Genomic DNA, 25198 nt, shown 5'->3' on the forward strand with positions numbered 1-25198 from the left:
AGGGACAGAGAAAAATGCACAATTTCTGCATAAGGTCTACAATATATTACATGTTAGTTTGGAAATTTAGTTTGTAATGTTAGGGTTGTACAGTACACAGCTACTAATAAAGTATTGTGGTACTAATGAATAAAAAAAAAGGTACTACTGCCTTTGGAAAACACCTGTAGTTATTTTCATCCACATGTGCTGCAGTGTGGCGGTGACGTTGCTTCGCGGCTCATTCGTGTGTCAAAACGCACACGCTGAGCGCAACCAATCATAATAATCGTCCAAAGGAATACTGACAAAATAACAGCAATTCCAAATGTGTCAATACAGCATTACCACCGTTGCTTCAAATTTAGGTAAATATTTAGGTATCAAACATTCAGACCTGTACAAGGAGTTTAAAGCGTGGCAGGTAATATAGTTAACAGCTTCCCCCGTGCACATATACAGTAGATACAAGACACGCATACAGCTGGTTGGCTTGTTGAAAATTATTAGTGCACGTAATGTAAAATAATACAAGTGAATTGACTAAATTTCGTAACAAATTCCCACTTTTTCATTTGTGTTTTATCTTTAACAATGTACGTTTAACGTGCTACTTGTCTTATCTGTGTATTTTTAGCCTTGTTTTCAGTGTTTACGAAATATTGTTTTTCTCTTAAAGCCCAAGTCAAAATTGGCAATCATAAATCATGAAGCTGCTGAAATAGGCTCAAGCACCCCCGCGACTCCGAAGGGAATAAGCGGTAGAGAAAGGATGGATGGAAATCATGAAGCTGCTGAAATAGGCTCAAGCACCCCCGCGACTCCGAACAGGACAAGCGGTAGGAAATGGATGGATGGAAATCATGAAGCATTTATTACAATGTCAAAGCTTTCTATTCTATTCTAACCTAATGCTAGATTATGGCAGGCTTTATCTAATATGTAAAACAATTGTAAACTGTTATTTGAGTTCAATAAGAAAAGCCCATGTGTTTAATGCAAATTTTAATTTTAATTCTAATATTGTTTCTTTGGGTGCAATAAGAAACATATGTTTAATCATAAGTTTTATCATAAATGTTCTGTGAAAATGAAGCCTATAATGAAATTGTTGTGTTCTTTTTCATTTTGAAAAGTATCAAAAGTATTGAAATAAATAACAATACACATTTTGGTACCAAAATATTGGTGTCGATGCAACTCTAGGTGGGAGGTACCGGTATGTGCAAATGTAACGATGTAATCGCTTACATGCCCGAACGTAAACTATGCAGTGACGTAGCAAGTGGTGTCCCAATTCCTAGGGAAGATTACAAAGCTCTACCCCTTTTTACTTCATTTTGAGGGTGTTGAGGTAGGAGTGAGGGCTAGTGGTAGTGAGTGAGGGGGTATATTAGGATTGGGCCTTAGGGTTAGACTTGTTACAAAACATTTCTTTTTTTCACTTCTGTACTTTACATTCAAGTTAGCTTAGCGCCACAGGTAGCACACTTGTCCTCTCCTTCTCCCAACTTGTGTGTCCACCCTGGATCGCCAATTAAGGACCGTCTGTATTATAATATTTTACACAAATAATCCATATTCGGAAATCATCCAGATTCCAGTCATTATGCATTTTTCCCCCACATCTACTGACACAGTAAAAGTCTATTCGGCTTCAAGATCAGTGGTTCGCGACCACATTAGGTGGGTGCATAAGTGTTGGAATTCCTATTTATTATGCCAATAACCAACACATGAACTGTTCTCTGGTGGCCAAGCATACCTTTTCATCCTTGTCTTTGACCACTGAAGGTTTGCAGTCCCCATCCATGTTCTTGTGGCTGTCGCTCTTTTGAGTTTCTGCTCCACCAGATGCTAACTTTTCCCTTTCCTCCTGCTCCTCAATTGGCAATTCTAAGATGCGAAGATCATGATCCGTCCCTCCTTCCATCTTTATCACAGCTGAAAGAGCGGGGATCTTGCCACTTATGCATCCTCACAAAATACTGGTATGTTTGACCGAATCCTGACCTGCATCTAGGACCTTGATGATGGCTGGCGTCTGCTCGATGTCCAAGGAAACGTTGTCAAACCAGCCATTTTCCATCAGAAACATGAAGACATTCAAACGGTTGTTTAGAGCCGTCAGTCCCTCCAACTTGAGCCGACTGGCCTCATCTGGGTGGTACTTAGACCTGAACCTGTGTCCAGAGTTGGGGATCCACAAAACAGTGGGGGAGGGAATGGCAAGGCACAGGATGAACGAGATGTACAAGTTAGAGAGCATAAAATTAGAGTACCGGTACAAAATTTTAGACAATTGAAAATAATTTTTTATGAAGATGATATTTTGCTGAAAATGTATAAGAAAGCAAACATTTAATCACTGTAAAAATGAAAGTTAAATATACAGAAAAATCAATTAATCATTTACATCCTTATTTTAGGTATTCTATTACATGATGGTTCATTATTAAACATTAGTAAAGTTTGAAATCAACTCACCACAACATGAAAAAAGTTACAGCAGAATTGAAAAAGCAACATTCACATATGGAAATGTTCATTGAGTGAACTACAGTTACCTTGTGTTCTCCACTTTAATAACAAATAAATACAGAGAGGTCTCCTCTGTAAGAATGGGCTCCACTTCACCCGAATGGTGTTTCTGTATACACATTTTGAGTTTAGGGATTCGATTTGATCCAAATGTAAAAAGAAAATGGTGAAGGAAAAAGGCGAAAACAAGAAAACTCCAAGCACGGGAGGAAGATTACGTGTCCTATCTGTCTAAAAGCCCTGTTACTGTGTGTCTAAGTGCAACTGCATTGTGCGCAGTGCGTGCCCTTGCTGTCTAAATCCGACTGTTGCAGAATTCCACTTTTTCTTGAGGAAAAAAACACGCCGTCAGCGTAGTAGTGGGGGATGAAGGGAGGAAAAATGGTTATGTCAAAACAGAACAATTTTTCATGATGCCTGTGAAATAAGTATAGTAAGCATTAAAAGGCAGGACACAACTTCAGATATTAAAAATCAACCCAATTGAAAACTTGCTGCTTTCTCTTACATGATAGTGGTTCCAATTTGGAGAAGCTTGTTTCAGTAATGATCTCATGGGGGTCACTTAACACGGGATGAACTTTGTCAGGTTTAATTGACAAATGTGCAACTGTTTTCAAACATTAGGGCCAGAACTGCAGCTGGATAAAGAACCTGGGTTGATTTTCTATGCACACAACAAGCTATTAGAAAGAAAAACTGTGGGCCTGTTCCTACTTAATGGGTGCAACAGCACTTGACAAATTAGACAAGTGCTTTATACGCACTGTTAGCATCAATTCTTCATTTATTAGCAGACAATCAATCAATCAATCAATGTTTATTTATATAGCCCTAAATCACAAAAGATCATTAACATTACATCACAATGTAACGTTACAATGCACGCACTACAGGACCAGGCCCAACCTAAACTACATAAATCTTATCTGCAATAATTTATAGAGTGGTCGCAATGAACAACATTTTAAGAATAAATGCATTAAAAATCTACTGACTAGATAAATGAAGATATAACTAAGAAACGAGTTTAGACCATACCACTCTTCATCTTTGTGAGCCAAGAAGAAATCCTGCATCTGTTGCCGGCGGTAGTCAAGCTTGTACTCATTGTAGCGGTTCACCGCTTCGGTCTCGTCCACAGAATCATCCAGAGACACCAGGAACTCCTTAAAGCTCTTCATTATTGGAGGGGGTGGACCCAAATCCATGTCGTGGATGTTCCCCAGCCTGATGAAAGAGAAGAGATTACATTTCAGTGATTACATGACAAAAGATCTTCAACAAAGATGGTATGTATAACAGCATTTTATGGTTATTTGATGCCCTACCTAATTACTCTTATTTTATATTTTCGGACAATGTATGCAAAACTAAAATAAATCCAACTATAGTTGGAATGGTGCATTTACTGTTAGGACTATGAAAAAAAGTTAATTGTATTGCATCACAATATTTGTAGTGTTTCCCATTCTTTTATTCATTTGTGTCGACCTGCCACAAAAAGATTTGGACACAAATAGACCTACCTGTTGCCCCTTGCTCATAAACACATTCTATTGTCTGTGAAAGTAGCTTGTCGTTACAACTCCACACTTTGGATGGAATCGTAACTCTGCTACTTAGCACACTTCATACGCACCAGATCTGCCAGGGAATGAGAAAATGTAGCAGGAGATATATTTGTTGTCACAATATTTAGCAAGTATTCAGATCATGCTAGACTTAAAAAAAAAAGTTTTTTTAAAAGCAACAAATCTATTGAACTTTTTTTGGTCTTATCGGACACTTTTAGAGCCGCGTACATGAAAGATTCAATCAAGCCTCTCAACAAGCAGTTACTCTTGCAGTGGTCAACCACAAAAAGAGGGACAGAAGAAAGTTGATTAGTACTAGGGCTGGGCATGGCCTTTTATTAATATCTCGATATCTTTAGGCCATGTCACGATACACGATATATATCTCAATATTTTGCCTTAGCCTTGAATGAACACTTGATGCATATAATCACAGCAGTATGATGATTATGTGTGTCAACATTAAAACATTCTTGTTCATACTGCATTAATATATGCTTATTTTAAACTTTCATGCAGAGAGGGAAATCACAACTAAGTCAATTTACCAAAACTGTATTTATTAAACAGTTATTAAGCAGTGGCACAATCATTCATGTAATTTCCAAAAAAGAAAGTGCAAGATTGTCAGAGACATTTTAAAACAAGCTATTAGTGCACTTTTGTGCATGATGTCACTAAGATGACATATCAAAACAACACTAAATTAAAGTTCACTTTTTGTACAGAACGCCACTACAATAGTTTAAAACAAATAAAGTGCACTTTTGTGCATGATGTCACACAAGATATTTCAATAAGTGTCAAATAAAAATGAGCTGCATAATAGGAAATCTCCTTTGCTGTGTGGTAGGTTCCTGCGGACGTTATCTCCTTCTGTTGTTGACCATTTTTTTTCATACGGTGTTGATCAGGAAAATGGTTGCTTCGGCATTTTGTTGGTGTGGCACCGAACAGAGATGTTGACATGCGGAGTTTCAAGCACTCCTTATTCTCTAGCGGGTGACTTTTCAAATGATGCTACATTAGCAGTGGTGCTACTTTTTGTAGCAACGCTTTTGCCGCATAATTGTTCAACATATTTTCACTTGAAGCCAAACCACCGCCAGACGATGGACCCCCTGCTGTTTTTCTTGGGAATTAATTCTTCCTTCATTTGTTACCAGATTCGCACCTTCTCTCTCTCGTATTACCACCCGCACCGCACCGTTAGCATCACAGCTAACGTTACCATGTCTCTACCTGTCTGCTCCACGGGAGCGTGTGAAGTTGCACAGTTGTATGTAAGGTGCGCTTGTTTAAGTCTCTGTGAGAAGGAGACACAAGAAAGAGTGAGAAACGCATGCAGTGTAATGCCCGCAGCTAAAAGCAACTGCGTGAGAACGTATCCTCGAATATCACGATATAGTCATTTTCTATATCGCACAGAGACAAACCCGCGATATATAGAATATATCCATATATCGCCCAGCCCTAATTTGTACTTCTACACATTTGTCTCATATGTTTTGCTAACTTTGTGTCTCTTGCACAGCATCCAGGACAAATTAAGACTATATTTCATTAAAAAAAGACAAAATATGACAACTTAAAACTGTTGAAGTACTAGGTTTTAGTTACTATGAATGCACACATTTAGGTGTGTTTTGTGTCTGAAGTTGCCACCTGCACCTCCAATTACCTTGTTTTGTCCAAATGGGTGTCTGGGAAAAAAATCGGACCAACAAAATATGTAAAAACATGATAAAAGAAAAATGCCAGGCATAAAAATAAGACCGATAGGTCAAGGCATATTAAGTATCTAATAACCAAATAAAACACAATGACTGACGTATGACATATTATGTTAGGAAGTGGTAATTTTTAGTTCATTCATTTATTTCATTGTGTTTTGTGGCTGTAAAGTCCATGGTATCTTCATAGCAAAGAAAGGTGCACAGGCACGCCCTATTTTTAGTCTAGTTTGATATATATTGTTCTGTACATTTTACTGTCATTATTTTCAATATTGTTCCTTTACTGTGAAATTTTACTGTTGTTTTGAGTGCATCAACTGTTCCATTTTAAGTTTTTGTATAAGGCATCTGACTGAGCAGCTAATGGATCATCAGGCATTTAAGGAACTATTTGGAAGCAGGGATTTACATTTTGCTTTATTATGCTACAAGTAATAAAACTGTGTTTAAAAATAGAGGCAAACAGATGAAAACATTTCAGTAGTTCATTCCAATATAAAATTCAATACCTCCTTTTTGAAAATTACTGACAATATAATTAATGCTTTTTAAGGCTTCAAAAACTGAAAGTTGTCAGGGTTTCCCCTAGATTGCCACTGGCGGTTGGGGCGTGGTCAATATGACATCATACAAAAGATGTCATGATAATCTTAATTTGCAATTATGCATATATTTTCTTTAAAAAGGCTTAACAAATGTGTTATGTATATTTAAAAACCAATATGTGTTATTAGTTATTAATAATAACATAACATTTTTATTATATTATCAGAACCAGATTCAGCTTTATTGGCCAAGTATGTATAACACACAAGAAATTTGACTTGGCAGACTGCGTTTTCTTTGTTCAATGCAATTTTAATTGTTGCGGCTCATTGTAAAAACTAACACCGGCTACATTATATTCTGCCGCTACAACATATTCTGCCCTTCCTGAATGTTGCAATTCAGTTTGCCGAATATGTAAACAGTCGTTTGAATTAGAGATTTTAAAAAATATGAGGTGTTTCTTTGATATTCTCCACAATTAAGTCACTGTAAAACAAGTGCAAGTAAAGTACAATATATATACAAATGAAGCGCACAGAAATGTAGGAACCACGTTAAATGAATAATGTAGTTTGGAGTAAAAAAGCAATACAGTCATGCAATATGAAGGTTGAGCTCTCTCTAATGTAATATATATGTCAACATATATGTAAATATTACATATATGGTACATTTTTAGTCTACTTTATACCTTTTGTTTTCACCCTCTTTTTGTGCCATTGTGTGCATTATCCTTTCCATCCTTTGTAACTGAGCTACTGTGAGGAACAATTTCCCTTGTGGATCAATAAAGTTTGTGTTAGTCTAATTCCGCTAGCTTAATGATAACGTACCATAGACAAGATTAATGACAGGCTAACCAAAATTAGCATGGCCGATCACATGGTACATATATAGACAAACAATCATTCACGCTTATATTCATATCAATAGACAATTTACAGTCTCCAATGAACCTAACATACATATTTTTGGATTGTTGGAGGAAACTGGAGTACCCGGAGAAAAACCCACACATGCACGGGGACAATATAATATGCATGTCCAAACAACTCCCTGCCACAAATATATTATAATCCTGTGGGAAACACTGTCCAAAAATAACCACGCAAGTGTGAACCAACTACAATTCATCTTCAAAGGTGCTCATGTACGTCTCTCACCTGGCTTGAATGGGGATGCCATGATGAGGCTGCATGAGGTGCAGGTCAGGGTGGCCCCACTGCTGTGGCGGGCCGTAACTTGGCCCTCCTCCACCTCCGTAGCCCATGTCGTACCCACCACGGTAAGGATCACCACCATGGTCATCCCTACCAGGGGAGCATAATAGATTGTAATGAATGCAAATGAGTTGAGAATTGTAGAACAGGACTGCGGTTCAACTCACCAATCTCTTCTCATGCGTTTCTGCTGGGGGCTCATGTCATGTCTGGGAGGGGTGAATCTCTCTCTTCGTCCTCGGTCGTAATCCCGGTATTCTCCTCGGCTTCTCCGTTCCCTGCCTCTGTCCCACTCCCTGGCAAATGGAACTCAATTAATAACCAACTCAAGGATGAAAGAACCAAACAACTCTGGTGGCTATTTAGAATTGAATTATTCTAGTGACTCTGAGATAGGCTACAGCACCCCCCGTGAACCCAAAAAGGGACAAGCGGTAGAAAATGGATGGATGGATGTTTAATTTACCGATCATTCCAATCATCTCTGTGCCGGTCTTCTCTCTCCCTGGAACGGTCATAGTCACTTCTTTCCCGTCTGAATTTGTCCCTTCTTCTGCGATCGTACTCGTCGTCACTGTCGCCCATCTGCGGGAAGATAAATCAATATGACTTTATTTCAGGAAACTTATGTAAGATAGGACTGCAAATAAACAACACAAAACAACAACACAAAACAAACGAAAAGCAGGTAGCATAGCAAGCTAAGTTAGCATGCTATGCTAACATTGTATCATTAGCAACGGTTTAATTACTTGTCAGACTCGGGGTAAGTATTCGTGGTATTTCGGATACGGTATGAACAAAACAAAAATAAACATATTTTAAAGACTATAGAAGCGTGCTCAAATTTAGTCCTAGCATTTAATTCATTTAGTTACGCTCCGATGCTCATGGTTATCATTACATTCATTGTTCGCTCTCGGGCTACTTTAGCCAAAAGTCGAATATAACCTTCCTTTGTGGGCCAGCCTTTAGACTTCATCTTTTGTCATTGTAACAAAACAATGGAGTGGAAACAAACACTTACATACCTTAAATACCTAAATTGTGTGCGTTGGTGCGCTTGCAAGACCTCGACCTCTTCAAGTTTCTCCTCGTCTTCTTCACTGGATGATGTTAAACTGCAGAAGAGCGCCACCAGCTGGCCTGGAGTGTAATTCAACTTCTGATTTATTTTTACAGAACTAATGTGTTACATTATCGAGAAACTTTATGTACATGCTAAAAACATTTTTTTGTTTTAACCCGGTAATTTGTCAATATAATTTCGAAATAAAAACGGCAGAGGAGTCACATTTTTTAAATTAATTTTCAATTTAATATTCCATAGATCAGACATTAAATTGCAGCTACCCATAGGCTGCAACATTCTTGGAATCGTCACATTTTCAGCATATACTGCAGCATCTGTGATTTTAAAATCGATTTTTTTTTTCAAAGTTATATTGCTAAAATAAGTGATAAAGTTATATTGCTAAAATAACCAACAAGCATTGTGTATGTGCTAATAATGCAGTGCATGACATTTAATTTTAACAGATTTGCTAATTTAGTGTACTATTGATTTTTCAGTGTGGAGAATTAAACAAAAATAACGTACAGTTCCACGTAATCATTTGACAATTTCAATAACCGGAAATTTCCCTCATTCTAACTTTTTCAGCTGACTTTAGAATTTAACATAAAGTAAAACAGTGTATTTACACTTAGCAGGGGGACAGACTAAAACAGTGTTTACAAAAAATTGTTAAATTTGCAGCAATTTTTATAACAGAGCCAAACCTGATCGATGCACAGGAACATTGTAAACATGTCCTAGTGGCAACTCAACACTTGCTACCCATTAATCACACTAATTAATCTCATTAGTGTTTACAGTACAAATAAAAAAACAGTGAAGACAAAGACTTAAAAGACCTGCAGCTTTTTAGTTTTTGAACACAAGGTATCCCACATAAAATGTACATAGTGTACAATATAAGGCAATCCCATATTTGTTCAGTCCAAAAGACGTGGCAGAACATGTACTGTACTTGTTTTGTTTGTGTGATGCATTAAGTCAGTACAGCGACCACTGGCTGCACCCACAGAAACAATGTTGTCAAACTAGTGTCAGTTTGTTATCTGACATCACAAAATTTTACTTGGTGCGCAACAAAAAGCAACATATGTGACAACAAATGTACAAACTTCATAAGGGTTGAAAGATGATGTGGCATGCAGTTTTTACATTGATAGGCACACCAGAAACAGTAGATGGAAAAATGGAAACGTGTTTATAACAAACCCATTCATCTTAAGATCTTAGTCATCTGAAGCTAAGATATGTATTGATCCAATAGCAAAATATTGTTAAAGCTGCAGATATTTTAGTAGTGCGTAATTTAGTGTGCAAGATAAGCAAAACTAAAACGTTAACACACAGTAAAGATGTGAAGGACAGATTGTCACACATAAAATTATTAGAATTGAAGCATGAGAAACCTTTAACATCCTAAAGTGTAAGTTTTGCATATTTGCCCTTCAACATTTACTGATGTGTGGCATTCATTCATAAGTCTAACGGATCAATGCAACATGTGTGTTAAGTTGAGCTGTGTGTGGTTACAATACAACAAAAGGTTCAACTGAGTACAGAGTGATCAATAGAAGAACAGCAAAGGCCCTTTTCTTGTTGAGTCATGTTGACGATTCAGCCATCAGATGCGCACTGTATCCCTGTCGATAAGCTGAGCGGTGTCGTCGTCACCGGGGTGCCGCTCATCTTCTGTCTCATAGCTTTCCGAGTCTGTATCCTCCTGAGGGGAATAGTAGCCTTCGTATCCCATCACGGGAGAGTTGTCGTGAGCCGGCGAGGAGATGCACTGGGCGGTGGTCACTGTGGTGGTGGTGGCTGAATAGACCCCCGGACTCCCAGAGGGAGAACCTGGGTTTGACGGGCGGAGAAGAGGGGTGCGCTCGGAGTCAGCGTCTGTTCCTTCTTCCCCTCCTCCACCTTCTCCTCCTCCTCCTCGTCCTGCGCTCTCCTCGTCCGACTCTGACTCGGAGTGTTCTGTGTTGCTCTGGGTGACCCTCTGTTTGCACACGGGGCACGTTTTCTTAGTCTTGGTTAACCACGGGTCCACACACTTGCTGTGGTAGGCTAAAGAGAAAAAGCATTTTAAAGGAGGGTCACACAACATAAAATAAAGTACTAACTAAAACAAAAGGTCTAAATTGTTATTACAATATTATAGCTGAGGTATGGTGGACAACCAGGCAATGATGCAGAAGTGCGGCACGTATTGGAAGTAGGTTCGGACAATTGCATATATGATTTTAATTAATTTCAAATCAATTACGGTGATCAGCTGTGAGCACATTAACTCAATCAACCTTCTCCTGCTCCACTTTCATTTGTAAGTTGCACCTGAAGTAAACAGTATGACTGAACTTGGAGCTAAATAAGCAAAATAAATGTCAGCCGTGACTTGGAATTATCTTTCGAAGATGTAGTTATTTTTGAGAAAAAAGCGTCAATGTCCTTGTGTGGCGGTGGTTTGGATCGCCAATGTGATGTGCAGCAAATCAAGCCGATGTACAAAGTACATATGTTGGCGCCCTCAAAAACAGCCAACACAAATAGTTTGTTTATTGAAGAGGTACAATCCAAGTGATTAAACGGAAAGCGTGAAAATACAAGCAGCTTGCCCCTGCTGTCAGCACATGTAGCATTAGCAGTTTAGTCGCTCCGAGCGGTACGGCCAACAGACCCATATATTGACTTGAAACTAACTGTATTGTTATTAAAGATGAGGCACATTCACAAGTAGCATTGATGTTTGCTGCATATGTGGCATTCATCCATCCATCCATTTTCTACCGCTTATCCCTTTCGGAGTCACAGGGGGTGCTGGAGCCTATTTCAGCTGCATTCGGGCGGAAGGCGGAGTACACCCTGGACAAGTCGGCACCTCATCGCAGGGTCAACACAGATAGACAACATTCACACTCACATTCACACACTAGAGCCAATTTGGTGCATCATGTTTGAAAATTATACTGTTTTCATTAGGGTTGCAACTACCGATTATCTCAGTAATCTATCAATTAGTTTGTTCGATTGATCGCATAAAGAACACACTTTATACAACTAGAGGGGTGGGGGGGTTACCCACATATGCGGTCCTCTCCAAGGTTTCTCATAGTCATTCACATCGACGTCCCACTGGGGTGAGTTTTCCTTGCCCTTATGTGGGCTCTGTACCAAGGATGTCGTTGTGGCTTGTGCAGCCCTTTGAGACACTTGTGATTTAGGGCTATATAAACAAACATTGATTGATTGATTGATTGATTTATAGCCTCAATGCGTATTTTAGGTAAAACAGTTGAAAAACAGTAGGGCTGCACGATTTTCAGAGAAAACCTAATTGCGATTTCTTCCTCCAAAATGGCGATTGGAGTTGCGATTTGTATATTTTATACATAAAAATGTGAAAATAACGAGTGAAGGAAGATATGTTACTTTTAGTCTTTCAATCAACATGTTATTGTCCCAAGGGGGCACACTTTAGAACAATATGCTATAATTTACTTTAAAAATGATTTGGCTTTATTGCAGACAGACTAAGAGCTTTTGTCTACGTCATGCTTGTAAACTGAAGAAATAACCCATAAAAACTGAACTATGTTTTTAATGTGATTTACTCATAATATATCATCAGAATGCAAGTAACCATTTAAAAGGATATACGCTCTGATTTCTCATTACTGTATAATTGTTTACCATTGTACTGTAATTGAAAGGTAAATAACTGTCTTATCTTAAATAAACACACAGAAATATAAAATAATCAAATTTATGTATGCAAAAAGTTAACTTAAATAAATATTGAACATCTTAAAGTGCATTTTTTCCCCCAGTTGAAAAAACAAGGTTGGATGTTGTATTTTTGTTTGTTGCCATCACGTGATCACGACATTCTTGCTTGTTCGTCCGTGTTTGAAGCTGAAATATTACCACAACGGACATTTTGCTTTGTAATCACATTTTTTTTCCTCCTAGTTTTTGTTACCTTGCAGAACTTCTCTAATGGCGGGAATGATTGTAATTAGAATTTTTGCTTGAAGCTTAAAGCATAACAATTAGTTGAGACAGTTCTTATCTCAAAACAATCTTAAGAGGAATACCATGGTATTGTGATATTTTTTTTTGCCAAATCGCCCAACCCAAATGGAAATCACACAGCCCTTACCAGTCACACTGTCCTGACATCACCTCATTACTATTAAACAGCATCATAGCTAAATGAAAGCATATCTCTGTATTTTTTACACAATTTGACCAAAAAATTGTTTTTAAGTTCAAATTATATTAATTGATAGAGGACTTGTATCTAAAATGTCAGTAATCTAAAGCATCATCCGTGAGGATACAAGCATAAATGCAGCATCGGACAATTATCATAAACAAGAACCAACAAGTGTATTTAAATACGATTTACCATGTGAACAGGGTAAAACCCGCAACTTGTCTCCTTCTTCATACTCGTCCAAGCATATGGCACACACATCATAGTCATCACCTGAAAGACAAGAAAGAACAACATCTGATGTATATGCTCAACAAAATATAACTACTTTTTACCTTTAGTGAACTTGTGAATAGGAATGCGCTTCAGCTGTTCCTTGGACAAGCGATTTTTTCTGAGCCTCTTTCTGTACTGCACACAGCGTATGCCCTGAAAAACATACACAAAAAAAAATTTTTTTTACAGATGTTGCAACAAGAAATGTAAATAAATGACAGTCTTTGACTTGGAATATGTGACGATTAAGGAACCACAGAGTTAGCGGTACACCATGTTAACACAAACTACAGTGGAACCTCGGTTTACGAACCCCTCATTGTACAATCTTTTCGATTTACGAACCACAAACCAAATGAAAATATGCATTGGTGTACAAACCGTGTCTCAGTGTACCAACATTTCATCCACACATTGTTTCCAGTGCACCCATTTTGTGCATGGCAGCACTGTTGATTGATGATCTCTTGTGCTTATTCAGTGCTGTCGTTTGCTACTGTGCTTTTTAACAACATTTTTCTAGTTTTAGCTAGCTCAATGCTTTACAATGTGTTAAAAGTGTCCAAACTTTTACTAAAATATGGACTTTTGTTGGTGCTGGAAGCCATTATTCATATTTACATTGTTTCTCATGGAGAAATTTGCTTCAATATAAAAACGTTTCTATATACGAATCTTGTTCCAGAATCCCTTAAATTGGTAATTTGTGGTTCTAGTGTAATGTTAATTACTACATATTAAATATACTGGACAAAAATATTAACGCAACACTTTTGTCTAGGCTCCCATTTTCATGAGTTGAACTCAAAGATCTAAAACTTTTACTACACACTCTCAAATATTGTTCATAAATATGTCTAAATCTGTGTTAGTGAGCACTTTTTTTGCCAAGATAATTCATCCCACCTCACAGGTGTGGCATATCAAGATGCTGATTAATCAACATGATTATTGCACAGGTGTGCCTTAGGCTGCCCACAATAAAAAGCCATTCTGAAATGTGCAGTTTTGCTTTATTGGCGTCTGGGGGGTTCGGAAAGGCAGTCAGTATCTGGTGTCACCACCATTTGCCTCACGCAGTGCAACACATCTCCTTCGCATTGAGTTGATTAGATTGTTGATTGTGGCCTGTGGAATGTTAGTCCACCCATCTTCAATAGCTGTGCATAGTTGCTGGATAGTGGCAGGAACTAGAACATGCTGTCTTTTACACTGATCCACAGCATCCCAAACATGCTCAATGGGTGACATGTCCGGTGAGTATGCTGGCCATGCAAGAACTGGGATGTTTTCAGCTTTCAGGAATTGTGTACAGATCCTTGCAACATCGGGCCGTAACTTGTCATAATGCAAGATGAGGTGATGGTCTCCAGTGAATGGCACAACAATGGGCCTCAGGATCTTATCACAATATCTCTGTGCATTCAAAATGCCATCAATAAAATGCACTTGCGTTCGTTGTCCATAATATACCCCAGCCCACACCATAAACCCACCCCCACCATGGGCCACTCGATCACTCATCAGCAAACCGCTCTCCAACACGACGCCACACACGCTGTCTGCCATCTGCCCTGAACAGTGAAGAGAACACCTTTCCATTGCGCCAGACGCCATTAAAATTGAGCATTTGGACACTCAAGTCGGTTACGAGACAGACTTCAGTCAGGTTGAGACCCCGATGAGGACGACAAGCATGCAGATGAGCTTCCCTGAGACGGTTTCTGCAAAAATTATTTGGTTATGCAAACAAATTGTTGCAGCAGCTGTCCGTGTGGCCAAACCTGAGATGTGGGATAGATTATCTTGGCAAAGAACAAAATGCTCACTAACACAGATTTAAACAGACTTGTGAACAATATTTAAGAGGAAAAGGTATTTTGTGTATAAAGTAAAAGTTTTATATCTATGAGTTCAACTGATGAAAAGTTGGAGCAAAAACAAGTGTTGCGTTTATATTTTTGTTCAGGGTACAAAACTACATAATGTCACTGCTAATGATGTGCGAATCTATACTGATATATCAATACCACCGATACCAGATCTTTATGCTCTAATATTGATTCTCAAATCAAAATATCGATACTTATGATACTTTAGTTATTTGAGATCATGTGTATCAGTAACAGAAACACAGTGTAAAAAGTAAGTAGACTTGTGAATGAGGCAATGTTTTAAATTTGAACGCTTTTGTTGAGCGTTATTTACATGTTCAGTAGTTAACATATTCATGTTTACCTTCATTGTGAATTACTTGTTATTTTAATAGTAGTTCTTATAAATTACTGTATATGAATTCTTTTATTAGTTTACTTTAATTTTTTTTTTACTTATTTACCTTTTTATGGTTTGAAACACCATTTTTGTATACTTTGTATGATTTTGTATTCTTTATGCTCTGAAATATGTTATCTTTGAAATACACAACTTTTTCAATTTTACAACATTAGATATATTTGCACAAAGTATCGGATCAGTATCACCGATACCAGCGTGAATTTTACTCTGTATTGGATTGGTAAAGAAAATCATTGGTATTGCACATCCCTCGCCATTACAGCTTGGTTTGCTTTGTCTTACAATGTATGCAAGAGTAAAATTATTCACAATACTTACCAAGATAACAAACATCACAATAATGATCATGCCAACCACTCCAGTGAAGGGAATAAGGTAGTATGAGAGTGGGAACGCAAACTCTGGCTTTAATATCACATAGGCTCTGCAATTGAAGCGAAAAATAAATTAGACCCTATATATTCTGACTCCAGGCAAATATATCTACAGCTATGTCATATTGCATTATGTACCCTTGATATGGAATGATAAAATTCTTAAGAACTTCAGAGGCATAGAAGCTGGTGAAGACTGAGGGGATCACAATCTCCCCTGCAATGGTATCTGGTAAAAACAAGCAAAATAGAAAATATTAAGGAAAAGCTAAGCCTTTTTGCAGTGATGGGTCATTTGCAGCTCTTTGAAATGAACAAGACTGTTTATTTTCCCTGTTTTTCTGTTTAAGATGCACGTGATTGGTCAAAATGTGTGGTGGTGTATGTGTCTATAGAAGAGGGTGGGAGGGGTTATTATGCACACAGCATCAGCAATGAGAACACAAACACGAGGGGAGGAGACATTGCTACAAGATGTCAAAGTAAAAAAAAAAAGCAGAATTCCCATCCCGACTTCTTTAGTTAGACATGCCAATGAATGCGTTGACTGCCTTACCGTTACTGGCGTTCATATTGAGCAGAGAGTCGGAGTACATGTTGTGAATAATGGCAGCGCTGTATCCAGCTTGCTGCGCATGTAAGACCTTTGGGGAACAAAATAATTGCATTAGATTTGGCACTATAAAGGGCTCCATGCATTGAAAACTTTTAAACTTCACTGACCTTTCGATCAAAACTGCACTCATAGCGTTTGATGAGAGCTATGAATTTGGTGGTGTTGGCCTCCAAAGCTGGCAGGAGTGAAGGAGGGGGGGCGATCGGTGCACAGCCATTGAGAGGGTGGGAAACCACTAAAACACCCTTTAAGATCAAGGCAAACCTGTTATTACACTGAACTATGAATGAGGTTTTTCACTACTAAGCACATTCCTCGCCATATACCCTCACCATGAGTCCATCCTTGGGAAGGGGGGATCCAAACAGGGCTGGCAGGTCCTCAAGCAACAAGGTCACATTGCTGTAATGCTGGCCAATTGTGAGGAACAAAAAAGCACATTTGATGCATTTTCAACAGTAATCAGTGTGCTGATGCAGTGTTACTTACAGCATAGATGTATGCATGTGTGGGCGAGGGTGATATGCTGCATAAAATGACGGAAAGGACTGTCAGAGGTGCTCCTGCCCACCACCCACCCGGTTGAAGCATCCTTCAATGGTTTTGGTGTACTAAAATGAAAAAATAAAAAGATTATTAGAATATTGCACATTAACAACCATGTGTTTAAAAAAAAACTATAGCTATGCTGCTATCTGTACATTAGAATACTAATATTTAAACAGTGATAATGATCAAACATACGATGAGAACACGTTACATCTATTTTTACTCATGCATTATTCTTTTGTTTTCCAAAATACAAATGAATATCCTGACTTAACGGGCAGCACGGTGGAACAGGGGTTACTGCGTGTGCCTCACAACACTTAGGTCCTAAATTCAATCCCGGGCTTGGGATCTTTCTGTGTGGAGTTTGCATGTTCTCCCCGTGACTGTGTGGGTTCCCTCCGGGTACTCCGGCTTCCTCCCACCTCCAAAGACATGCACCTGGGGATAGGTTGATTGACAACACTAAATTGGCCCTAGTGTGTGAATGTGAGTGTGAATGTTGTCTATCTGTGTTAGCCCTGCAATGAGATGGCGACTTTTCCAGGGTGTACCCCGCCTTCCGCCCGAATGCAGCTGGGATAGGCCCCGCCCCCGCGACTCCGAAAGGGACAAGCGGTAATAAAACGGATGGATGGATGGATCCTAACTGAATGACATTAGTGCAAACACACATTTGGTGATGCGACTGCGTAGTGATACAATACACACTTGATCTGTGTGATAGTGTAGAATTAGTACACATTAAAGACATTTGTGTGTGTCTTCCGCAAATACCAGACGCGCAGCAGGGGGGTGGCTAGCAAGTTAGCTGCTTACCTTGTCGGCCTCTATTATGTCACCGCAGCGTTAAAAATAGGTCCAAAATGTCCTCACGTCTCACATGTCACCGCATAAATCCAATATAGTTGACTTTCTACTGTTTATATACTGGCCACCTTCTGCTGCGTGTACGAGAACAAACTCGCCAGGGAAGGATTAGCGCGTGTTAGCTGGTTTGGCTCGTTTTTGGCAAATGTTGGATTACAGTTCAATCCTTTACGTGACAGAGCACTCAGTATGTACGATGCAGCACTTACGCACACGGTAAGCAGAATATAGAAATGGCTTAAAGTGTCCTTATGGACGAAAATGATCTATCTGTTCAGCTGTAAACTTGTGTTCGCTAATGGCTGCTTGTGTTTGTTATTGCTTGCTGGGCTCCCCTAACTCGTGTGTGTTGAGAGAGACTACATGGCGACTCAGCAGCACGCTGCACCACAGCGCTACTAGCGGCTGGATGTACACACAGCAGGTAATCACTGACTGGCGTACTGTGCCTGTGTGAAGTCCCCCCACCTTGTCCAAATCATCCAACCAATCATGTTCTATTCGTTTGTGCTGCAAAAATGTTTGTTCGAACTATTATAGTTTTCAAGTTATTACCGTTTTATGGTTTCATGTTAAGAACGTGTTATTATTCATAACCAAACTCCAACTATGTCAACCAGGGGCGCAGAAAAGGGGGGGTAAAGGAGACGGATTCTAGGGGCCCATGATGGAAGGGGGCCCAGAGAGGCCCCTAATGATGATGAAATTATAATACAGGGGGCCCTGTAAAGATTCTTTTCATGGCACCCAAAATCCCTAGCGGCGCCCCTGATGTCAACATCTCCCCAAACTTCACACAACTTCTCAAAATCTCCCCAAACGCTGGCTGATTGATTGATTGATTGATTGATTGATTGATTGATTGAAACTTGTATTAGTAGATTGCACAGTACAGTAAATATTCCTTACAATTGACCACTAAATGGTAACACCCGAATACGTATTATAACTTGTTTAAGTCGGGGTCCACGTTAATCAATTTATGGCTGGCTTGTTTTGCAAAAATGCTGGTCTAACTATTATAGTTTTTTAAGGTATTGATGTTTTATGATTCCTATCCATTTCCATGAAACGTTAATAACTTAAAAACTATAATAATTAAACACAAATCTTTTGCTGCACAAATCTGCACAAATGTAACACCAATAACTGGGACAAATTTGAGGAGATTTTGACATGAGTGGAGTGCTGGTTAAGAATAATAAAATGTTAATACCATAAAAACCATAAAACCTTAACTTAAAAACCGTAAGGGTACAAACAAAAATGTTCATAGCACAAACCAGCAAAAACGTAGCACAAGCGAATAGGACACGTTTGGGGAGATGTTGACATAGTTGGGAGGGGCGTCTAGTTACTCTTAATAATATATTATTTACACGTTAATAACATAAAACATACAAACATTAATAACTTGGAAACTATAATAGTCAGACAAAACATGTTTGCAGCACAAGCATAGCACAAACAAAGGGAACAAGTTTGGGGAGATTTGAATGAGGTGGGGGGCTGGGCTAGTCAGTACATGTATTTTAGAATGGATTATAAACCGTAATGTCAAAAACAAAAGTTTTTGCAGCACAAACGATTGGGACAAGTTTGGGGGGATTTGTACAAGGTGAGGAGAGGGTGGGAGCAACTTCACACATGTCTCTAACCATACTTCAATTGTTGTGGCATGTTTACTTTAAACTTTTGTCACTTGCATAATTTTATTTTGAATTGTGACAATATGTCCCACCTGGTGATATTTTTTTAATTTCGAATCCATCTTTTCGAACTCCTCATGGTATGCAGCCAAATTGCTAAGTGCTATATTTATTTAAAAGAGGTTTTTGAATCTAAATGTGTCTTTCCTGGTTAAAAAAAGGTTTATATATATATATATATATATATTTTTTTTTTTTTGATAATGAAGTTGCTTGAATCAAATTAAGAACGTCTAAGACTACCTGTGTCCTCTATTTTTAATAAAGTCAAATAAAAATAAGACAACAAGAGAAGTATACCACACTTCTTTTTGAAAAGTTGATCTGTACATCATATATGGGCATTTACATCAACAATATGATTTGCCTGAGTGGCAAGGTTGCTGAGTGACATATTTAATATGTGTGTGTGTGTATATATATATATATATATATATATATATATATATATATATATATATATATATATATATATATATATATATATATATATATATATATATATATAGCGATAAAAGAAGAGGTAAAAAAGATGCTTGACCAAGGCATCATTGAAGAATCCTACAGCCCTTGGTCCAGTCCAATCGTCATTGTCCCTAAACCAGATGGCTCCTTGAGGTTTTGCAACGACTTCCGAAAACTAAACGAAATATCCACCTTCGATGCATATCCCATGCCTCGAGCCGATGAGCTGATTGACCGCCTTGGACCTGCCCGCTTCGTCAGCACCATGGACTTAACCAAAGGTTATTGGCAGGTACCCCTGACCCAGAGAGCCAAACCCAAGACGGCCTTCTCAACTCCAGATGGCTTGTTCCAGTACACTGTCCTCCCCTTCGGCATCCACGGGGCCCCGGCGACCTTCCAGCGCATGATGGACCACATCCTCCGTCCTCACCAAGCCTATGCCGCCGCCTACCTTGATGACATAGTGGTCCACAGCGCCACCTGGGCCCACCATCTATATCACCTGGAGGCTGTCCTCAGGGCCCTCCGTCAAGCTGGTCTAACAGTGAACGCCAAGAAGTGCCGGGTAGGATGGACCGAAACCGACTACCTCGGGTATACGATAGGCCGTGGGTGTGTGCGGCCCCAAGCCCAGAAAGTGGAGAAGATACGGAACTGGCCCCGTCCTGCCACTAAAAGACAGGTGCAGTCCTTCTTAGGTCTGATCGGCTACTACCAGAAATTCATCAAAGACTTTGCCACAATAGCGGCCCCCCTCAACGACCTAACTCGCCAACGGTCAACCCACCGAGTATCTTGGACCACTGAAACGGAAGAGGCCTTCGAAAAGTTAAAGCAGGCTCTGTGTGAGGAACCCATCCTTGTAGCACCCGACTTCACGAAGCCATTCGTCCTCCACACAGATGCCTCTGGCACTGAGATCAGGGCAGTCCTAGCCCAATTGGTTGGGGCAGATGAACACCCAGTAACCTTCATTAGCCGAAAACTGTTGAAGCACGAGAAAAATTACTCAACTGTGGAGAAGGAGTGTCTCGCTGTGAAGTGGGCTATCCACCATCTCAGGTATTACCTATGGGGAAGACGTTTCACTCTGGTGACCGACCACGCCCCCCTCAAATGGATGGCCACAAATAAGGACAGCAACGCACGGGTGACCCGCTGGTTCCTGGAACTGCAAAATTATAAGTTCACCGTCGAGCACCGCCCTGGAAAGGATATCCGCCACGCCGACGCGATGTCCCGCCGCTACGAAAATGAGGAACAGGAAGCTCCTCGTCCCAACAAGGAGCTTAGGGGGGGGGATATGTGGAGCATCACAATACCTCCGAACAGGTAAGACTGGGCAGAGGGCCAGCCATCACAGTGAAAACATGCATCAGGGGGTCAAACTACGCCACTCTTTAGGTGTGGTCATTGAAGGCAAGTACATCCCTAATTTTATCCTCAATCAGGCTGATGTGTGGCCACCTGCCCCAAGGCAGCTGTGTCAGGTTGGCAATCACTGTGTTTGAGTTAAATAGCACCTCAGTGTTTGACTCATTGTGTGGCTGGCTCCCTGCTGGGAAAGGTCTGCTTCCATCGGGCGGTAAGTGTGTTGCTCCACTGAAATATAGTTTGCTAAATGTGTAAGATGTTTGATTCATTTTAATGCAGTGATTTATTGAACTTTGCACTGATCAGAGTTTTCTCTGCTATATGTTCCAGGCAATTTAGGAGACCTGATCAAGGCATGAGAAATGCGGTAATTTGTTTGTTTAAATGATAGCCCCAACCGGGAGGAACTTAAGTTAACCTGCATTCCAAAAAAGTGACTGAATAAAGCAACGCTGCTGCGTTTGAACCCTAACAGAACTGTCTCTGGGAGGTTGGTTTGTGACCGCACATCACAAAATATATATATATATATATATATATATATATATATATATATATATATATATATCTGCGGGTTAGATTGTGGACTCTGGCCGGCCGTAGTTTAAGTAGCCCTGCACTAAACCATGAAATTAAGTATAGGGCCACATGTGTAAGACCCCTGCTGTAGAGACTGTTATTTTTAAAGAGCTAAACCATTTCTGTCAATCCAAAAATAAAAGAATCAGAGCCAGTCAGGATATTTAATGTACTATTTTACTTCAATTCTACAGTTAAACCCAGCAACGTTTGTTAAAAGTTGATGAGGTTACATCAGAGCAAACACTACTAGTGTAATTTAATAAGCCATCACACAATATCAGCAATCTCTTATCGCATCTGCCCTTCATGGACTGCATATAGGTTGACATTCCATCCCACAGATCCCTCTTATAGCGCTCATAGAAAATGAGACACGCAGCATCTAGAAATGAAAATAAAAATACACAATATTACTGCAGTACAAAAAAACTACAGAAAAACAGACTGAAACTCACAGGAAGCCTTTTCCGCAGCCCAGAGGTCCAAAGAATAGTTCAGTTGGTAGGCAAACTTTTCTGCAACTGCCTTTCAGACTGGGGCAAGACCACGGGAAAGAGGCGGCCTCATTCTCAACAACTGAAATCAAATGTTACATCGAGAGAACATAGTACATACACACTGCCAAATAATGTGAATATGCTTACCATTCAACAGCAACACCACCAAGAGGGTGCAAACTAACGCACGATGATACCAAGACATTCTTCTTTCTGCGCCTGTCGCTCCAAAATGAGGACCTGTCAGGATTTGTTCGTATTTTGGTGCAAGAGGTGGAGCGACCCTAATAAGAAGCAGCAAACTGATGATTGGGCGGTGTTTGATAGAATAACAGGCATCCCTTTAGAACATGCTTTTCTTAATCTAATTTAGAGAAACTGGATCACTGTGCCCAACATGTGACCTAAATATGTCATGAGACCAGCATTGCCAAGACATCACTTCTTTTCTTCTTTTTACTGCTGATTTAAAAATAAATGTTTGTCAATCGTTTTGTTATCCAAGGCAAGGATCATGAGTTTGTCATGGAGTTATTTTGGCAAATTTTACCCTCCAAAAGCAAATGCATTTAAACTTCTCCATGTACTTAAGTCCTCAATCCACTTGAAGTAATTTTACTTTCACACATATCACAAGGTTGCATTTTTACGGTGTTATTATCTAATAAATTAGGTTGCAAGTTGACACTCAAGTTGGATTAGGAACCTCCTCTTACAACCATTAGTAAGTAAAAACTGAGGCCTTGTGAAATTATGCGAAATACCAAGCAAGGTCACATATTACTCTTATATAATCTACTATAATAGAATACTCATGTTGTCAAGCAATGGTTATGGATATGGTTTAGTTTATTTTGAACATGTGTAACAGTGTTACATTAGAGTTCCTCGGAAAAAACTGGGCTTATTTAATCCTACCCCTTCTCCTTGTCTCAGCAATTACTGATAGTTTGTCCACTTCTGCCGTTTAACTTGTTCACATACTTGTATATTCTAATAGAGAAATAATATAAATAAATGAAGGAGTCAAATTAAACAGAAATAATAAATAAGTAAATATAATATACCTGTATGTGACCAATATAGTACACCTTAGTTGGATAATAAAACCACTAAATAATAAATACAGAAATAAAAATGGGCAAAAACATTGTATAATTAAAAACAAATACAGAATATGGGATGAATAGAACCTGAATTAGATAATACAAATTGACCTAAAAATGAACATAATCTAAAAAATATATATATACAATATTTTTTTAATATGTATAAAAATATAATAAAATATGAATAATATATTAATGAAAATATGTAAATCGTAGAAATAGTCAAGTAATAATACAAATAAAATAGTAATAATAAAAACGAAATAGTAGCAAATAATAGAAAATGACAGGATATTTTTTGTGTTTGTATTTAGTCTATTTCTTTTGTCAGTTACACATTTCTGAAGAAATAGCCACTATATGCAAAATACAAGTGTTCATCGGAGGCTTAGGAGGTTAACTGTCAATGCAAGGATTTGCCGATGTTTACACTGGTCCAAGCTCCTCTATACAACAAGTTTGTCTCCCACATTTTAAACTGAACTCTGTGTCATTCTTGGACCGATTTTGGCCCACCGGCCACCAGTTAAATAGCATGCTGTAATAGCGAGCATGTACAGCATTGTACACGATTGTTTATTGAATCATAATTAATGAATGAATTCAGAATAAAGTCTGGATCTGAAGGCATTATGGATCACAGCTTAAAGTTACCCTGTAAACACTATATAATGTAGAATAGAACATAACTTGATTGTCATTGGACTTAAAAAGTACAACAAAATGAGTTTGCTTCTTCTCTTAAATGTTCTGGTCACACGACTCTGTTTCACCAAACCAGCGTAAACACTAATGACGTTTTCACCAATCAAACAGAGCCTGGCAGTCACATGACCCCATTCATACTACACACTTTAAAAAAGTAACATGACGTCACACCTCTGCAATGTAAAAACTATGAAAAAGAACATTTATATCCTGCACTGTCATCTGTGTCAGTAGAAATGTTCACATTTCACCCTACAAGAATTCCACTTCGCACTCGAGAAAACATGTAAGTTGTAGATATTTTTTATGTTTTAGCTGCACATATGCTAACACTAGCCCTGTTATAACATCAAAAGTGACTGTAAAATACATATTTTGTAGCACATGCTAGGGTCTCTATAGCTGTGTCCCAATTCAGGGTCTGCATCCTTCGAAGGGCGAATTTGAAGGCCGCTTACGTCACAACGCTGTGCGAAGGCTGTCTCAATTCATTCAAATTCGAAGGCTCCTCCAAATGCAGCCGACGAATACACCCTCATTTTCCCTGTATTCGGAGGATGCACTGTGACTATCCTTCGTGGCCTCCCATATCCCAAGATGCTTTGCACACTTTTGTTCAACCCGGATCTTTTTGACGATTGCGGCAAATACAAGCAGCGGCAGCGGCACCGGCAGCAACAGCGAATACACATTCAAATGTAAGTATCCTGCAAAGGCTAGACTGTCCCGTTTAACAACGGGTGACGCATCCTTCGGAGGTGCCTCCGAAGGTCCAGCCTTCTGAGGCTGCGTAGGCCGGGTCCTCCGAAGGATGCAGACCCTGAATTGGGACACAGCTTATGTCTCACACACACCCCAACTACGGTTGTAGTGCA

At 39.1% G+C, this 25198-nt stretch overlaps 4 protein-coding genes across 8 annotated transcripts in view; 1 reads left to right on the forward strand and 3 right to left on the reverse strand.

Moving 5' to 3' along the window:
• srrt (serrate RNA effector molecule homolog (Arabidopsis)) overlaps positions 1–8751 on the reverse strand; it is a 14796-nt gene extending 6045 nt beyond the window's left edge. The window contains exons 1-7 of one of the 2 annotated variants that reach the window (XM_062047873.1): positions 8634–8751; positions 8069–8187; positions 7770–7898; positions 7546–7692; positions 3562–3750; positions 1993–2162; positions 1745–1923 (exon numbers count right to left, since the gene is read on the reverse strand). In XM_062047873.1, the coding sequence (XP_061903857.1) occupies positions 1745–1923; positions 1993–2162; positions 3562–3750; positions 7546–7692; positions 7770–7898; positions 8069–8187 (933 nt within the window). In that variant the 5' untranslated portion in view covers positions 8634–8751. Of the gene's footprint in view, positions 1–1744; positions 1924–1992; positions 2163–2546; positions 3751–7545; positions 7693–7769; positions 7899–8068; positions 8188–8633 lie in introns of those variants that run through there. The other variant, XM_062047875.1, reaches the window with a different exon arrangement.
• A 155-nt stretch (positions 8752–8906) lies between these two features.
• rnf167 (ring finger protein 167) lies at positions 8907–18227 on the reverse strand. Its single transcript, XM_062047876.1, has 10 exons — positions 17826–18227; positions 16947–17068; positions 16790–16867; positions 16565–16702; positions 16398–16485; positions 15980–16070; positions 15786–15891; positions 13229–13322; positions 13086–13166; positions 8907–10744 (listed from the first exon to the last, which is right to left on the reverse strand). The coding sequence occupies exons 2-10, from the start codon at positions 17046–17048 to the stop codon at positions 10302–10304; spliced, it is 1221 nt and encodes a 406-aa protein (XP_061903860.1). The 5' UTR covers positions 17049–17068; positions 17826–18227; the 3' UTR covers positions 8907–10301.
• Positions 17811–25198, forward strand: part of LOC133650535 (olfactory receptor 52D1-like) — a 30454-nt gene continuing 23066 nt past the window's right edge. The window contains exon 1 of one of the 2 annotated variants that reach the window (XM_062047879.1): positions 17811–18300. The gene's annotated coding sequence lies outside the window, so the exon portion shown is untranslated. Of the gene's footprint in view, positions 18301–24948; positions 25022–25198 lie in introns of those variants that run through there. The other variant, XM_062047880.1, reaches the window with a different exon arrangement.
• defbl1 (defensin, beta-like 1) overlaps positions 22164–25198 on the reverse strand; it is a 30170-nt gene continuing 27135 nt past the window's right edge. For all 3 annotated transcript variants that reach the window (XM_062047882.1, XM_062047881.1, XM_062047883.1), the window contains 3 exons: positions 22654–22790; positions 22465–22585; positions 22164–22391 (listed from right to left, as the gene is read on the reverse strand). In XM_062047882.1, coding sequence (XP_061903866.1) covers positions 22367–22391; positions 22465–22585; positions 22654–22790 — 283 coding nt within the window. In that variant the 3' untranslated portion in view covers positions 22164–22366. The remainder of the gene's footprint in view (positions 22392–22464; positions 22586–22653; positions 22791–25198) is intronic.

Source organism: Entelurus aequoreus, linkage group LG05 (genome assembly GCF_033978785.1).
Source record: "Entelurus aequoreus isolate RoL-2023_Sb linkage group LG05, RoL_Eaeq_v1.1, whole genome shotgun sequence".
In the NCBI taxonomy this organism is placed as follows: domain Eukaryota; kingdom Metazoa; phylum Chordata; class Actinopteri; order Syngnathiformes; family Syngnathidae; genus Entelurus; species Entelurus aequoreus.

Bases quoted from the DNA above. Each gene is read 5' to 3' on its own strand.
- rnf167 (XM_062047876.1), bottom strand. From the start codon at position 17,048: ATGCTTCAACCGGGTGGGTGGTGGGCAGGAGCACCTCTGACAGTCCTT. The intron at 16,703-16,789 runs GTGAGGGTATAT...TTGATCTTAAAG, and splicing joins TTCCCAAGGATGGACTCATG to GGTGTTTTAGTGGTTTCCCA. The intron at 15,892-15,979 runs GTACATAATGCA...CTTCAATTGCAG, and splicing joins TTTATCATTCCATATCAAGG to AGCCTATGTGATATTAAAGC.